This window comes from Hordeum vulgare, chromosome 4H, assembly GCF_904849725.1.
Source record: "Hordeum vulgare subsp. vulgare chromosome 4H, MorexV3_pseudomolecules_assembly, whole genome shotgun sequence".
In the NCBI taxonomy this organism is placed as follows: domain Eukaryota; kingdom Viridiplantae; phylum Streptophyta; class Magnoliopsida; order Poales; family Poaceae; genus Hordeum; species Hordeum vulgare.
In genome coordinates, this window is record NC_058521.1 from 129,595,822 (window position 1) to 129,611,414 (window position 15,593).

General features: G+C 44.5%; 2 protein-coding genes across 3 annotated transcripts; both read left to right on the plus strand.

Moving 5' to 3' along the window:
- Window positions 1-7,970: 7,970 nt before the first annotated feature.
- Window positions 7,971-10,385, plus strand: LOC123448126 (G8 domain-containing protein DDB_G0286311-like). Its single transcript, XM_045124904.1, has 4 exons — window positions 7,971-8,179; window positions 8,826-9,446; window positions 9,545-9,590; window positions 9,678-10,385. The coding sequence occupies exons 1-4, from the start codon at window positions 8,098-8,100 to the stop codon at window positions 9,925-9,927; spliced, it is 999 nt and encodes a 332-aa protein (XP_044980839.1). The 5' UTR covers window positions 7,971-8,097; the 3' UTR covers window positions 9,928-10,385.
- A 219-nt stretch (window positions 10,386-10,604) lies between these two features.
- LOC123448125 (protein CHUP1, chloroplastic-like) lies at window positions 10,605-14,734 on the plus strand. 2 transcript variants are annotated; one of them, XM_045124902.1, is made up of 8 exons: window positions 10,605-10,711; window positions 12,078-12,678; window positions 12,900-13,205; window positions 13,296-13,427; window positions 13,552-13,739; window positions 13,822-13,933; window positions 14,051-14,185; window positions 14,272-14,734. In XM_045124902.1, the coding sequence occupies exons 2-8, from the start codon at window positions 12,277-12,279 to the stop codon at window positions 14,347-14,349; spliced, it is 1,353 nt and encodes a 450-aa protein (XP_044980837.1). In that variant the 5' UTR covers window positions 10,605-10,711; window positions 12,078-12,276; the 3' UTR covers window positions 14,350-14,734. The 2 variants fall into 2 exon arrangements, with proteins under 2 accessions (XP_044980837.1, XP_044980838.1); XM_045124903.1 differs by having other exon boundaries at window positions 12,903-13,205.
- Window positions 14,735-15,593: the final 859 nt, after the last annotated feature.

Sequence of the window (15,593 nt, forward strand, 5' to 3'; positions counted from 1 at the left end):
CATCAAAGCGTATATTCCAACTCCGAGATGCTTGCACTAGTCCATAAAAGGATCGATGGAGCTTGCATACTTGTTAGTATCCTTAGGATCGACAAAACCTTCTGATTGTATCACATACAATCTTTCCTCAAGGAAACCGTTGAGGAAACGATGTTTTGTCTTCCTATGTGCAATATTTCACAAATAATGCAGCAACTACTAACATAATTCCAACAGACTTTTAGCATCGCTACGAGTGAGAAAGTCACATCATAGTCAACTCTTTGATCTTGTCGAAAACATCTTTGCGACAAGTCGAGCTTTTCTTAATAGTGACTTATCACCATCATCGTCTGTCTTCCTTTTAAAGATCCATCTTTACTTAATAGTCTTACTACCATCAAGTAGTTCTTCCAAAGTCTACACTTTGTTTTATACATGGATCCTCTCTCGGATTTCATGGCCTCCAACCATTTGTCGGAATCCGGGCCCACCATTGCTTCTCCATAACTCGTAGGTCCATTGTTGCTCAACAACATGACCTCCAAGACAGGGTTACCATACCACTCTGTAGTAGTACGCGACCTTTGTCGACCTACGAGGTTTGTAGTAGCTTGATCCGAAGCTCTAATGATCACTATCATCAGATTCCACTTCAGTTGGTGTAGGCGCCACAGGAACAACTTCATGCGCCCTGCTACACATTGGTTGAAGTGACGGTTCAATAACCTCATCAAGTTCCACCACTCTCCCACTCAATTCTTTCGAGAGAAACCTTTCCTTGAGAAAGGATCCGTTTCTAGAAACAAACACTTTGCTTCCGGATCTGAGAAAGGAGATGTATCCAACTGTTTTGGATATCCTATGAAGATGCATTTATCCGCTTTGGGTTCGAGCTTATCAGACTGAAACCTTTTCACATAAGCATCGCAGCCCCAAACTTTCAAGAAATGACAGCTTAGGTTTCTCTAAACCATAGTCTATACTGTGTCATCTCAACGGAAATATGTGGTGCCCTATTTAAAGTGAATGTGGTTATCTCTAATGCATAACCCGTAAACGATAGTGGTAATTCGATAAGAGACATCATAGTATGCACCATATAAAATAGGGCGTGGCTATGATGTTCAGACACATCATCACACTATGGTGTTCCAGGTGGCATGAACTGCGAAACAATTTTCACTTTGTCTTAACTACGTACCAAAAACTCGTAACTCAGATATTCATCTCTATGATCATATCGTAGACAGTTTATCCTGTTGTCACGACAATCTTCACTCTGAAATTGCTTTGTACTTTTCAATATTTCAGACTTGTGATTCATCAAGTAAATACTCCTGTATCTACTCAAATCGTCAGTGAAGTAAGAACATAACGATATCCACTGCGTGCCTTAGCACTCATTGGACTGCACACATCAAAAATGCATTACACCCAACAAGTTACTCTCTTCTTTCATGTGGCATGTTTTGCATGTCTCAAGTAATTCAAAATCAAGTGAGTCCAAACGATCCATCTCTATGGAGTTTCTTCATGCATTTATACCAACAGGTATGGTTTGCATGTCTCAAACGTTTCAAAAATGAGTGAGTACAAAGATCCATCAGCATGGAGCTTCTTCATGCATTTTATACCAACATGACTCAAGTGGCAGTGCCACAACTAAGTGGTACTATCATTATTACTTTGTATCTTTTGGCACCAATATTATGAACATGTGTAACACTACGATCGAGATTCAATAAACCATTGAGGGTAATTATTCAAGCAAATAGAATAACCATTATCCTCTTTAAATGAATAATCGTATTGCAATAAACACGACCCAATCATGTTCATGCTCAACGCAAACACCAAATAACAATTATTTAGGTTTTACCACCAATCCCGATGATAGAGGGAGCGTGCGATGTTTGATCACATCAACCTTGGAAACACTTCCAACACGTATCGTCACCTCGCCTTTAGCTAGTCTCCATTTATAACGTAGCTTTCATTACAAGTTACTAATCACTTAGCAACCGAACCGGCATCCAATACCCTTGTGCTACTAGGAGTACTAGTAAAGTACACATCAATATCATGTATATCAAATATACTTCTGTCGACTTTGCCAGCCTTCTTATCTACCAAGTATCTAGGGTAGCTCCGCCTGAGTGACCATTCCCCTCATAACAGAAGCACTTAGTCTCGGGTTTGGGTTCAATTTTGGGTTTCTTCATTAGAGCAGCAACTGGTTTGCCATTTCATGAAGTATCCCTTCTAGCCCTTGCCCTTCTTGAAACTAGTGGTTTTACTAACCATCAACAATTGATGCTCCTTCTTGATTTCTACTTTCGCAGTGTCAAACATTGCGAATCACTCAAGGATCATCATATCTATCCTTGATTTGTTTATAGTTCATCACGAAGCTCTAGCAGCTTAGTGGCAGTGACTTTGGAGAACCATCACTATCTCATCTGGAAGATTAACTCCCACTTGATTCAAGCGATTGTTGTACTCAGACAATCTGAGAACATGCTCAAAGATTTGAGCTTTTCTCCTTTATTTTGTAGGCAAAGAATCTTGTCGGAGGTCTTATACCTCTCAACAAGGGCACGAGCATGAAATCTCAATTTCATCTCTTAGAACATCTCTTATGTTCCGCGATGTTTTCAAAAATGTCTTCGGCGCCTTGCTTCTAAGCCATTAAGTATTGCGCACTGAACCATCACGTAGTCATCAAAAACGTGTATGTCAGATGTTCGCAACATCCACAGACGACACTCGAGGTGCAGCATACCGAGTGGTGCATTAAGGACATAAGCCTTCTACGCAGCAATGAGGACGATCCTCAGTTTTACGTCCGCAAATTTGCTATTATCAACTTTCAACTAAATTTTCTCTAGGAACATATAAAAATGGTAGAGCTATAGCGCAAGCTACATCATAATTCGCAAAGAGCATTAGACTATGTTCATGATAATTAGTTCAATTAATCATATTACTTAAGAACTCCCACTCAAAAAGTACATCTCTCTAGTCATTTGAGTGGTACATGATCCAAATCCACTAACTCAAGTCTGATCATCACGTGAGTTGAGTATAGCTTCATTGGTAAGCATCTCTATGCTAATCATATCAACTATATGCTTCATGCTCGACCTTTCGGTCTCTTTTGTTCCGAGGCCATGTCTGCACATGCTAGGCTCGTCAAGTTTAACTCGAGTGTTCCGCGTGTGCAACTGTTTTGCACCCGTTGTATGTGAACGTTGAGTCTATCACACCCGATCATCACGTGATGTCTCGAAACGATGAACTGTCGGAACGGTGCACAGTCGGGGAGAACACAATTTCGTCTTGAAATTTTAGTGAGATATCACCTCATAAGGCTATGGTCGTTATAAGCAAAATAAGGTGCATAAAAGGATTAACATCACATGCAATTCATAAGTGACATGATATGGTCATCATCATGTGCTTGTTGATCTCCATCACCAAAGCACCGGCACAATCTTCTTGTCACTGGCGCCACACCATGATCTCCATCATCATGATCTCCATCAACGTGTCGCCATCGGGGTTGTCGTGCTACTTATGATATTACTACTAAAGCTACGTTCTAGCAATATAGTAAATGCATCTGCAGCACAAACGTTAGTTTAAAGACAACCCTATGCCTCCTGCCGGTTGCCGTACCATCGAGGTGCAAGTCGATATTAACTATTACAACATGATCATCTCATACATCCAATATATCACATCACGTCATTTGCCATATCATATCACAAGCATACCCTGCAAAAACAAGTTAGACGTCCTCTACTTGTTGTTGCATGTTTTACGTGGCTGCTATGGGTATCTAGTATATCGCATCTTACTTACGCAAAAACCACAACGGAGATGTGCAAATTGCTATTTAACCTCTCCAAGGACCGCCTCAGTCAAAACCAATTCAACTAAAGTTGAAGAAACCGACACCCGCCAGTCATCTTTGTGCAACGAGGTTGCATGTCAAGCGATGAAACCAGTCTTTCGTAAGCGAACGAATAATGTCGGTCCGGGCCGCTTCAATCCAACAATACCGCCGAATTGAGAAAAGACTAAGGAGGGCAGCAAATCGAACATCACCGTCCACAAAACTCTTTGTGTTCTACTCGAGATTACATCTACGCATGAACCTAGCTCATGATGCCACTGTTGGGGAACGTCGCATGGGAAACAAAAAAATTCCTACGCACGCGAAGACCTATCATGGTGATGTCCATCTACGAGAGGAGATTTGGATCTACGTACCCTTGTAGATCGCACAGCAGGAAGCGTTAAGAAACACCGTTGATGTAGTGGAACGTCCTCACGTCCCTCGATCCGCCCTGCGAACCGTCCCACGAACCATCCCGCGATCCGTCCCACGATCCACTCCGATCTAGTGCAGAACGGACGGCACCTCCGCGTTCAGCACACGTACAGCTTGACGATGATCTCGGCCTTCTTGATCCAGCAAGAGAGACAGAGAAGTAGATGAGTTCGCCGGCAGCGTGACGGTGCTTTGGTGGTGGTGAAGGATCTACTCCTGCAGGGCTCCGCCCGAGCTCCGCATAAATACGATCTAGAGGAAAAAATGTGGTGTTTGTGGTCGGGCTGCCGTGGCAAAAGTTGTCTAAAATCAGCCCTAGAACCCCACTATATATAGGAGGAGGGGAGGGGAGGCTTGCCTTGGGGTCCGAGACCCCAAGGGTCCGCCCGCCAAGGAGGTGGAGGAGTCCACCTCCAATCCTTGTCCAACTAGGATTGGAAGGTGGAGTCCTTCCCTTCCTTCCCACCTTTTTTTCTTTTCTCTTTGATTTTCTATCTCCTGCGCATAGGGTCCTTTTGGGCCGTCCCACCAGCCCACTAAGGGATGGTGCGGCACCCCTAGGCCTATGGGCTTCTCCGGGTGAGCTGGCCCCTCCCGGTGAACATCCGGAACCCATTCGTCATTCCCGGTACATTCCCGATAATGCCCGAAAACTTTCCGGTAACCAAATGAGGTCATCCGATATATCAATCTTCGTCTTCGGACCATTCCGGAAGCCCTCGTGACGTTCGTGATCTCATCCGGGACTCCGAACAACATTCGGTAACCACACATATAACTCAGTTATACTAAAGCATCGCCGAACCTTAAGTGTGCACACCCTGCGGGTTCGAGAACTATGCAGACATGCCCTGAGGTACTCCTCGGTCAATATCCAATAGCGGAACCTGGATGCCCATATAGGATCCTACATATTCTCCGAATAACTTATTGATTGAACCTCAGTGTCAAGGATTCAGGCAATCATGTATGTCATTCCCTTTGTCCTTCGGTATGTTACTTGCCCGCGATTCGATCGTCGGTATCCGCATACCTATTTCAATCTCGTTACCGGCAAGTCTCTTTTCTCGTTCGTAATACAAGATCCCGTGACTTACACTAAGTCACATTGCTTGTAAGGCTTGTGTGTGATGTTGTATTACCGAGTGGGCCCCGAGACACCTCTTTGTCACACGGAGTGACAAATCCCAGTCTTGATCCATACTAACTCAACGGACACCTTCGGAGATACCTGTAGAACACCTTTATAGTCACCCAGTTACGTTATGACGTTTTATGCACACAAGGTATTCCTCCGGTGCCAGTGAATTATATGATCTCATGGTCATAGGAACAAATACTTGACACGCAGAAAACAATAGCGATAAAATGACACGATCAATATGCTACGTATATAATTTGGGTCTTGTCCATCACATGATTCTCCTAATGATGTGATCCCGTTATCAAGTGACAACACTTGCCTATGGCCAGGAAACCTTGACCATCTTTGATCAACGAACTAGTCAATTAGAGGCTCACTAGGGACAATGTGTTGTCTATGTATCCACACATGTATTTGAGTTTCCAATCAATACAATTCTAGCATGGATAATATACGATTATTATGAACAAGGAAATATAATAATTACTAATTTATTATTGCCTCTAGGGCATATTTCCAACAAATACGTCTCCAACGTATCTATAATTTTTGATTATTTCCTGCTATTATTTTATTAGTCTTGTATGCTTTATATACCATTTTATATCTTTTTGGGGCACTAACCTATTAACTTAGTGCCCGGTGCTAGTTTTTTTCTAAGTGTTTTTGGCTTTTCAGAAAATGTGTACCAAACGGAGTCTAAACGCGACGAATTTTTTTGATGATTTTTCTTAGACCAAAAGAAGACATGAAAGATTCGAAGGGAGTCTAGACGCTGCACGAGGAAGTGACAAGGCTAGGGGCGTGCCCTCCCCCTTCGTGACTCACTCGTGGGTACAATGCGCCGCCTCTCTTGCCTATAAATTCTCATATTTTCAAAAAATCCTAGGGGAGCATCCGAAACAATTTTTCCGCCACGCAAGTCTCTATTCCTCCGCAATCCTATCTGGAGGCCTTTTCCGATACTCTGTCGGAGGGGGAATCCATCACAGAGGCCGTCTTCATCAATCTTGCTGTCATTTATTATATATTCCAAAAACATATAAAAATATTTGTTGCCATCTATTATCCTTTGGTTTATATTTATCTATCATATACCATTAGATTTAATTCTTTCAATTAACGAGTACAAGGGCTTGATGACCCTCTTACCCGCATTAGGTGCAAGTATTTGTTCTTGTGTGTGTAGGTACTGTTGATTGTTTGTTTGCGTGGTTTCCTGTTGGTCTTCCTAATCGAGGAAAATAATTTTCGCTTCTTTACTACATAACCCTTCCTCTTCGAAGAAAATACCAATGCCATCACAAGTAGTAGTCGCCGCCGCTCGGGTCTGAGGAAGGCCAGCGCTCTTCCCTTCGCTCGAAGCGAAGCTTGGCGGGCTAATAATCGTCGGCCGATTAGCCGTTCAAGCTACATAGGCAGAGCTAGAGAAGGCGAAGGCAAGTGTCGGAGCTTCAATTCTCAAGGCTCGTCGCAGTCCGATGGGGAATGGGCGCCGACAATCATTTAGATTAGGAAATTATACCTTAAGAGTCGGACGGGTTCCACTTTTAGTTGAAGTATATGTCTCAAATGTAATGATTTTTGTCATGTTCATATAAAATCTATCGTGTTTGCATGAATCTTTTCCGTTTATTTGAAAATCTGGTCGGTTTGCATGAATTTTAAACGTTTAGTTCCAATAGTTGTTGAAATGTACACGGTTAGTTTGGATGGCACCATCAGTGTCCGTGAAAGATCCCTCTGTCCGTGGACAGATGCCAGAGAGAATTTACAGGTGAACGTTGAAGAAGCTCTTAGATGGCAAGAATGTGTATAAACCGTTCGGTCCAAATAGATGGACCGATGCACTTTGAGGATGAGCATTGAAGATGCCTTAACAACATTTTTCTTGGTGCGATGCATATGGTTTAGGCATCTCCAACACCGACTTGTAAATTCCTTAGGTAAATGTCAGTTTTTATGTTCAAAAGTGATCCACGATAATGATACTGAAGGGAGTCATCCAACGCTAAATACAAAGTATCCGACTATGAGGAGAAAAAGTAGATGGGGACCATGCATTTAGTGAAGATATTTGTGGTTTAGTATCCGGTTGGGAAGGAGGAAAAGAAAACCCATGCACTTGCGGATGAAAGGAAGGAGAAAAGAAAGACATGCATACGATTGGTTAAGTACATGTTCGAACTCTCGCAAGCTCTCCATATTTGTCTCCGACTTATCGAAAGACGGACGTCCGGATCATTTTATCAGATCAATACAACACTACATTAAATTGTAAAAGTGAACAAAAGTATCGGATCAAAGATATAACGAAGTACTCCCCGTTTTTAAATATAAGTTTTTTTACAGTTCTTCATTGAAGATGCCCTTACGGTATTGTATTCGAGACGGATGTTGCGGTGCGCATAGATAGATACGAGTATTCCATTCGAGACGGATGTTGCAGCGAGTGTGAGCGTGCTTTCTCTCTCTCTCACCTTGTGCCTTTTCCGCCCATCCCTCGCTCTCGTGCCTACCACCACCACCACCACCTTTCCCTTCCCTCGGGCAGCCCCCAAAAAACAACGCTAGCAGAGGCTACGGCGGCGACCCACTTCTTTCTTGTCTGTTTGCGGAGCGGTCGGCGGCGAGGATGGTGGTTCGCCACCTCTTCCTCCTCTTCCTCCTCCTCCCCGCTTGCTCCCTCCTCTTCCTCGAGCTCCCCTCAGTCTCAGGTACTTCCTCTTCTTCTTTCTCCAATTGCTCTGTCGCCATAAAACCCTGCCTGCCACCACCATAATTCCTGTTTAGATCCCCGTCCCGGAGGCTCATCTGCACAAGTATCGCTGACATTTTTAGATTCGGTAATGTACTCTTGCGCCTCTACCTGCGGCTGCAGCACACGATTTCTTTTCTTGATTGAGGTGATATATACCACGGACGAACGATTAATTTGTCAACTTAACTTCCCCTTCAATCTGTACGCAAATCCTACTCTGTGTCTGGAGTAGTAACACGATACTACTCACTTCAGCGTTTACATCTCGATCTGGGACTGGGAGAGATTAACTGTGCTGATTTGTGGTGCTTCAGATTGGGGAGCATCACGGTATAGATACACTGCATACTGGGATGGGATATGCATGTGTGGCCCATTCCTTCTCTTTTCATACTAGTACCTGCCTACAACTGACCATGCATGTAACGATAATTTCTCTTCTAAGATTTCATTTCATAGCCCTCATGGGCAATATGCATCTCATACCTACTTTCTTGTATACTTAGTCATGTGCCTCTGTTCTATCAGAACATGAAACTTAGCATTCCATCTTTCTTCCATGCTAATTAATCACTCTGAATACTTAATCGTTGCTAACACAGGCAAACCAACTGTCCATGATGACTTGGATCCAGCTCAGGTGACCAACCCGACGACGCCCATCACAGTCCCATCGACGAACCCAACACCGACAATCATCACCGTGCCGTCCACAAACCCTACCATCACAATCCCTTCATTAAACCCTTTGCCCACACCTATCACAACCCCCTCAAATGACCCTTCTACCACATTACCATTGCCAACCCCTTCGACATCTGCACCAAACACGCCAGTCACCATTCCTGTTACCACCCCTTCAACTTTCCCTCCATCAGCACCATTGACAAACCCAGCGACGAACCCAATGGTGCCTACTGTTGGCACCACACCACCTACTGCTCCGACCACTACTCCAGCCACAGCTCCAGTTGTGTCAGGACAGCAAGCCTGGTGCGTGGCCAAGGCCGGCTCATCAGAAACCGCGCTCCAGGATGCACTGGACTATGCGTGCGGTATTGGGGGAGCAGATTGCTCACCGATACAGCCATCAGGGAGCTGCTACTATCCAAATACCTTGGAAGCCCACGCGTCATACGCCTTCAACAGCTATTACCAGAAGAACCCTAAACCCTCCAGCTGCGACTTTGGGGGTGCCGCAATGCTTGCCAATGCCAATCCGAGTAAGAGAGTCTCTATTTTCTCCTTCTGGTCTCTAGATAGCATCGAGGATTTTCAGTTGGGTGTTCTGAAATATCGTGCCTGCGTCTCCTCTTTGCAGGCTCAGGAACCTGTGTATTGGCATCATCAATGTCTTCACCAACGAGGTGAAGATTATAAATTTGCATTCTGGTCACATGGAACTCTCGTGTTTAATGCAATGATGTGTATGGTGAACTATTTCATCTTTGCAGCTCTACTGTTGGATCCACTGCTCCTACTACATCATCCACTAGCCCTGTTACTGGTGCATCTGGTTCTAATCCAGGATCATCAGTGCTGAACCCAAGTGGCTCAGGCATTTCTGGATCATCGGACTTTGGGTCGGACTTCCCAGGAGAGGCCAACACCGGCAATGGTTGGCACTCAATCTTGCCCTCTGGCTGGTCCTGGGCAGGTTTGTTCTCAGCGCTTGCATTGCCATACGTTGGAGGGATATTTTGAAGAACGAAGCTGCTCCAGAATTTTGGAAACTGTGAGAGTTGAAGTGATGGCAAAGAGCTAGAGTTTTTCCTTTAGCTGTAGTGGTTGTATGATTAGGCCAGAATTGTGTGCTAGTAGGAAGTACGCTTATTGCCTGTATTAACCAGTGGATGTAGTCTCTAGGTGTATGAAATCAAATGTTGATTATGTGCACATCTGCTCTTGCAAGTTGTTGTATTTTGCTCAGTTTGAATGTATGATTTGAACTTGAAGCAGCACATGCAAAATCTTGGAAGTGCAGTTGGGGCCATTAAGTGAGTTTAGGTGGTCAATCTCCAACTCTGATGTCATGTCCAACCACAATTTGAAACTCAGGTGAGCTGTAGCTCTTCAACATGTTAATGACCAATCCATGCACTTGTAACACATGGAAGCTTTTGTATACATTTTATCAATAAAAGAAGTGGCTTACCAGTGGATGTATCTGTGCCCTGACACATAAGACTGATATGCACTTTGGGAGTTTGGGTTGCTTTCGTTGGGTTGGTTGTTCAGTGATGTGAAGGGGGAATGTTGAGACATTCCACCAACAGCTAGCTAGCTGGGCATTTTCTTTTTGTTTATACATATACAAGATTGCGCATTCAATTGTTGGTCCTCAGTTTGATCCAAATGTCACACCTACTTTCCCACTATCAGCAACCTGTTCGTGGCATCTATAAGTAGCAGCACCTCTCCACTGTTCTGCTATCAGATTATTTCCTTTGGAGCTGCTTGTCTCTTGCCTTGCATCCTGCAAAACAAGGTGCGCCCTTTTGTCCCTCATAACTTTTTCGTAAGGAATATTATGATGAAATTCATGCGATCATTTTAAATTACTGTCAATGATTATGATTTCTATTTGGAGGATGAAGTACTCTGTTATAATCCACTGGTCCTCTTGGACGCTTTCTTTCTTCTACTTACTCCATTTCACATGGATTTTATTGTGTTGATGCTCTCTTCGGTTAGGAGACATAGTTCTACCATGAGAGTTGCCTCTTCTCACCAATTTTTGCTGGAGAACGACTTTTGTTTCTTTGTTCGTTTTGTTATCACTTAGGTGAGTTAGCTTAGATTCAGTTTAGTGCATGGAGTTGGTCTGTCATGCCTCATGAGTGTGTCATTGCTTAAAGTATAAAACTAGTTAGTGATTGAGCCAGTTGTTAAACTATACTAAAAAGGCAAAGACAAAAGACGGCAGGCACTATCACCAGTCTTCAGTTACATGTGTTTTGTAATGAACTGATCACTTGTGTTGTATTATGCCAAATTAATTTTGTATTGAACTAGTGGTGACTGGTTAGAAAGCCAGGTGGCGCACACACCAGGCATGTATTAAACAAATGAAAAGCAAAGTCTTTCTTAAAGTTACGAAAGTGAAAAAAAAGGAGGGGGGACAAATTGTTAGTGAGCCTTGAACATGAATTGCTTATCTATTTCCCGAAATGCGCAGATTTTCGTGTGCTTCTTCACATTAAACTGTATACATTCAGCTAAGTGGTTCTCACATGGCCTAAAAGTATACACAACTACCCCGGCCTTTTGTCAACTGCCTGCCCTCAATATTAAATGTGTGTGGCTTAATGATTTGGTCTGTATTAGCATCCAATGCTTTATATGCTGCTGTCTTGTCTTTCCACCTGTTTTTCTGCAGTCTGCACTATTTTTAACCCCCTAAGATGGGATTACAAGAAGAACCTCAACCAATGCATAAATAAGCCAGATGCAAGTGTACACCAAGTTACAGGAAATTACTGCATGGTAAAATAAGTAGAGTCTTCATACACCAGAATAATATAAACATTTTGAGGGACGGTAATTACCGTTTGACATGTATAGAGTAGAGTAGATCTCGTATTGCAATGCAACAGTGCAGTACTGTGTTTTCGGTTGGTTAATAGTAACAGCACTGGTTTATTGGTGTGTTGTTGCCTGCACTGCTCTGCTCTGCTCTGCTTTCTGGTCCTGTCCGTCGTCCTCTCATTGTCACGGCCGATTGGCCGCTCTCAACTGAAGCAGCCTACCCCTACCTATTGCATTAAACACAGCAATCAGGTTGTTGCCCTCTCCCTTTTTCCTCACTGCAATTGACACTGATAATTCTCTTGTTTGTATCTGCCGCTTTGCAGTCAACAAAGAGCTGAGCTGTGCGCTGATTCCAGTTCCACAACCCACATGCTGCATGCCAAATTTCCAATATATATTGCCATCGCCAACCACCACCCGGGCAGCACCTTCCTTTCTGACACTGAGTATTCAGTTGAGGTCGCAACACAGCAATAAAGGCTAGACCACTAGCTTAGGCTGCTCCTTGGATTCACACACGCAATGAAGCAGCAGGTTTTGAGCAACGGCCATGGCGGCAGGATCTCCTCGCCATCGGTGGCCGTCCGAGCCAGGGCTCCAAGAGCAGCACCAGCACCCATCAAGGAAGCTTCTTCGTCTCCAGCTCCGGCACCCGCCACCCCTCCTCGAGCCAGGAGGCCTGTGAGGGTGAGCAGCAAGGAGGAGAGGGTGGTGGCTGGTGCAGCTGCAAAGACAAAGAGGCACAAGGAGGATTCCGAGGAGGAGACGCGCAAGCTGCGTGGGGAGGTGGAGGCCCTCAGGAAGGAGGTGGAGAGGCTGCAGCTGCTCAACACCGAGCTGGAATGCGACAAGAGCGGCCTGACGCACCAGCTCACCCTTGCGCGCTGCACCATCACACGACTTCAGGAACAGCATGACATCCATGTAAGTTGGGCTCCATGTCAGCACAGACCTCTTTGATCACTCTGCAGTTGCTTCTTCTTCCATTTCCTAAAAGCAAAACTGAATTTATTTAGTAGGAGTAGTACATTTCTCCCTTTACCTGCAACCTGCTTTGATCTACATGAGATGCCCATCTTCATTCACAACTGTACGCAGCAGCCAATGGCTAACAGACAGCAAATGATTTTTGATTCTCAATTCAGCAGGCACAGACCGCTGTGGCGCAACGGAGCAACCAAAAAGACAGTGCCATGAGCAAACCACAGCCTCCGAAGGCCCCCTCACCGCCGCCGCCGCCGCCACCTAGTAAAATCCTCGGAAGAGCCCCGGCACCACCACCTCCCCCTCCGCAACGTGGCACAATAGGCACAGTGAACAAGGCAACCGCGTTGGTTGAGATGTACAACTCCCTGAACAAGCGTGACACCAAGAAAGCTGTGACTGTCAGTGCTGCTCATCACAACAGCATCGTTGGCGAGCTACAGAATCGCTCCACACACTTATTGGCGGTCAGCACTTCGTTCTATACCATGAAACGGCCCTGGAATTATTTTGCTAGACATGATTTCTTACTAGATATATATTTATCATTTTCTCAGATCAAAACGGATGTTGAAACAAAAGGAGACTTCATCAATGGTCTCATTGACAAAGTTCAGACTACTACTTACACCGATGTGGAGCAAGTGCTGACCTTTGTTGATTGGCTTGATCAACAACTTTCAACTCTGGTAATCAAGCAAACACAATAATATTTGGTTCCATGTGTCGTCTTTACCAGTACCACTGCAAGGATGGCAACTGGCATGATTGGTGAGGTGATTACTGATCAAAATTAGTTGCTGTAAATTTCAGTCTGATGAGACAGGCGTGTTGAAGCACTTCAGTTGGCCGGAGAGGAAAGCCGATGCACTCCGGGAAGCAGCGTTTGAATACCGGGATCTCAAGTGTGTTGTAACAGAGATCTCTTCCCTGAACGCCGACGATGGCAGCCCTACTTCGTGTGAGGCTACTCTGAGGAAGATATCAAGCATGCTGGATAAGTATGAAATCAAGAACCAATTGAGCTGACACGTGATCTGGATGCTGAAACTTGATTAGTTAATGCACTTAATTGTTTGCCAGGTTGGAGAAGAGCATGAAGAGACTGGTGAATCTGAGGAGCTCGGTGATGCCGTGCTATAAACAGTTTGGAATTCCAACTGAATGGATGCTTGATTCAGGGGTTGCTTCGAAGGTAGTCATTTAATAAGTATATCTGTATTCAGTTAAAGAAAAAAGTATCTCTGTACTTGATATTTGCGTCAAACTGAGATTAACCGGTCGGGAATTGTTGGTTTGTTTGAATTTGCAGATGAGGGTGGCATCAGTAACACTGGCAAAGGTGTACATGAAAAGAGCCCTCAAGGAAATAACAGCTTATACAGGAGGAGGGAATGAGGCTGCTCTTGTTGCTCAGAGCGTGCGCTTCACATATAGGGTTCACCAGGTATGTACTGCGCCCGTCCTTCAAATGAATCAAGGATGATGCCATATTCTCATTTTGTATGTTTGCTTGATTCTTGGAATTTGTAGTTTGCGGGAGGACTTGACAGTGAAGCGATGCGCGCCTTTGAAGAGCTGACACAACGTTCTCGGTTGACTGCTGTTTAGCTACTAGATGAAACACAATGATTGTCGATGAACAAGAGGAAACAATTGACGATAGCTTCTCAGAGTACAAATTAATGTCGCGTGTTTTGTATCTATATAGGCTAGTTTATTTTGAATTGATCAATAAATGTAATTTGTACTACTATCCTACTCCCTCCGTAAACTAATATAAAAGCATTTAGATCACTAAAGTAGTGACCCAAATGCTTTTATATTAGTTTACTACGTAGCACGCCGATCTTTGGGAACGTGGGGTGGAGAGACATAGATTATTTCAGTTCTGTTGAAGACTATGAAGTACACTTGAAAAAAGTAACACAAATATTTTGTACTCCGAAATACCATATATACTATATGAACATGTTGCAACATTTTGAGGATTAAATTAAGGATGGATGGAGTGTTTTTGTTCTTTTTTTTTTGCGGGGAAGGATGTATGAAGTTTATGGTAAGTTAGAATGCCACAAAGTCTACAGTAGATCATGACGCATCCGTAAGTGTTTGATGTTCTGCCGCTAACGAACAAACAAACAAACAATTCAATTTCGTTTGGACCCACTTTTTTCCCAGCTTAACAAGAACAAGTTAAAAGGATTTACCATTGAAGATACTTGCAATGAGAAAATACAATTTGACGCTGCTACAGCTTAGGAGCACTGTCACCTTCCTTGCCGCACCCTCGGACCGCCGTCCACCGACACACAGCTCTCCTCCTCGGAATCGGATCTGCCGCAAACCGGCGACGGCGTTGGTCGGATCTCGGATGGGTCGCCGTTGGGTGGCAGTGGCACCAATCGGAGCCCCCTGCCCTCCTTCCTTCATCACCCTTCTCATGCCCCGCTCATCCGCTGTCAGCGACGGCGTTCGTGCTGTATTTTTTCCCCACAGAACAGCGATCGTGATTAAGAGCATCTCCAACATCCAACAGCCGCCCAACACACATCGCATAATTTTTTTGTTTATAGCGTGTAAATCATAGTTCGATTCCTCCGTCGTGATAAAGGCGTCAGCCCAGCGTTCATCGTCGGAGGACCAAGTCGACGCTTCCTTCATCTCCATCTCGAAGAATGCGGCTTGCTTCCGCGTACGCCTATCTTCACAATAGGCGGCTTGCTCCGCTGTCCTCTCCGCCCTCCTCTGCGCGAAGAATTGGCGCTCGTCGAGGACGTCCTACGGGAACTGTTGGCGCCACTCCGCCATGGCATGCTCGTCCATCTCAGCAATGCTGAGACGACGCTCCCGCC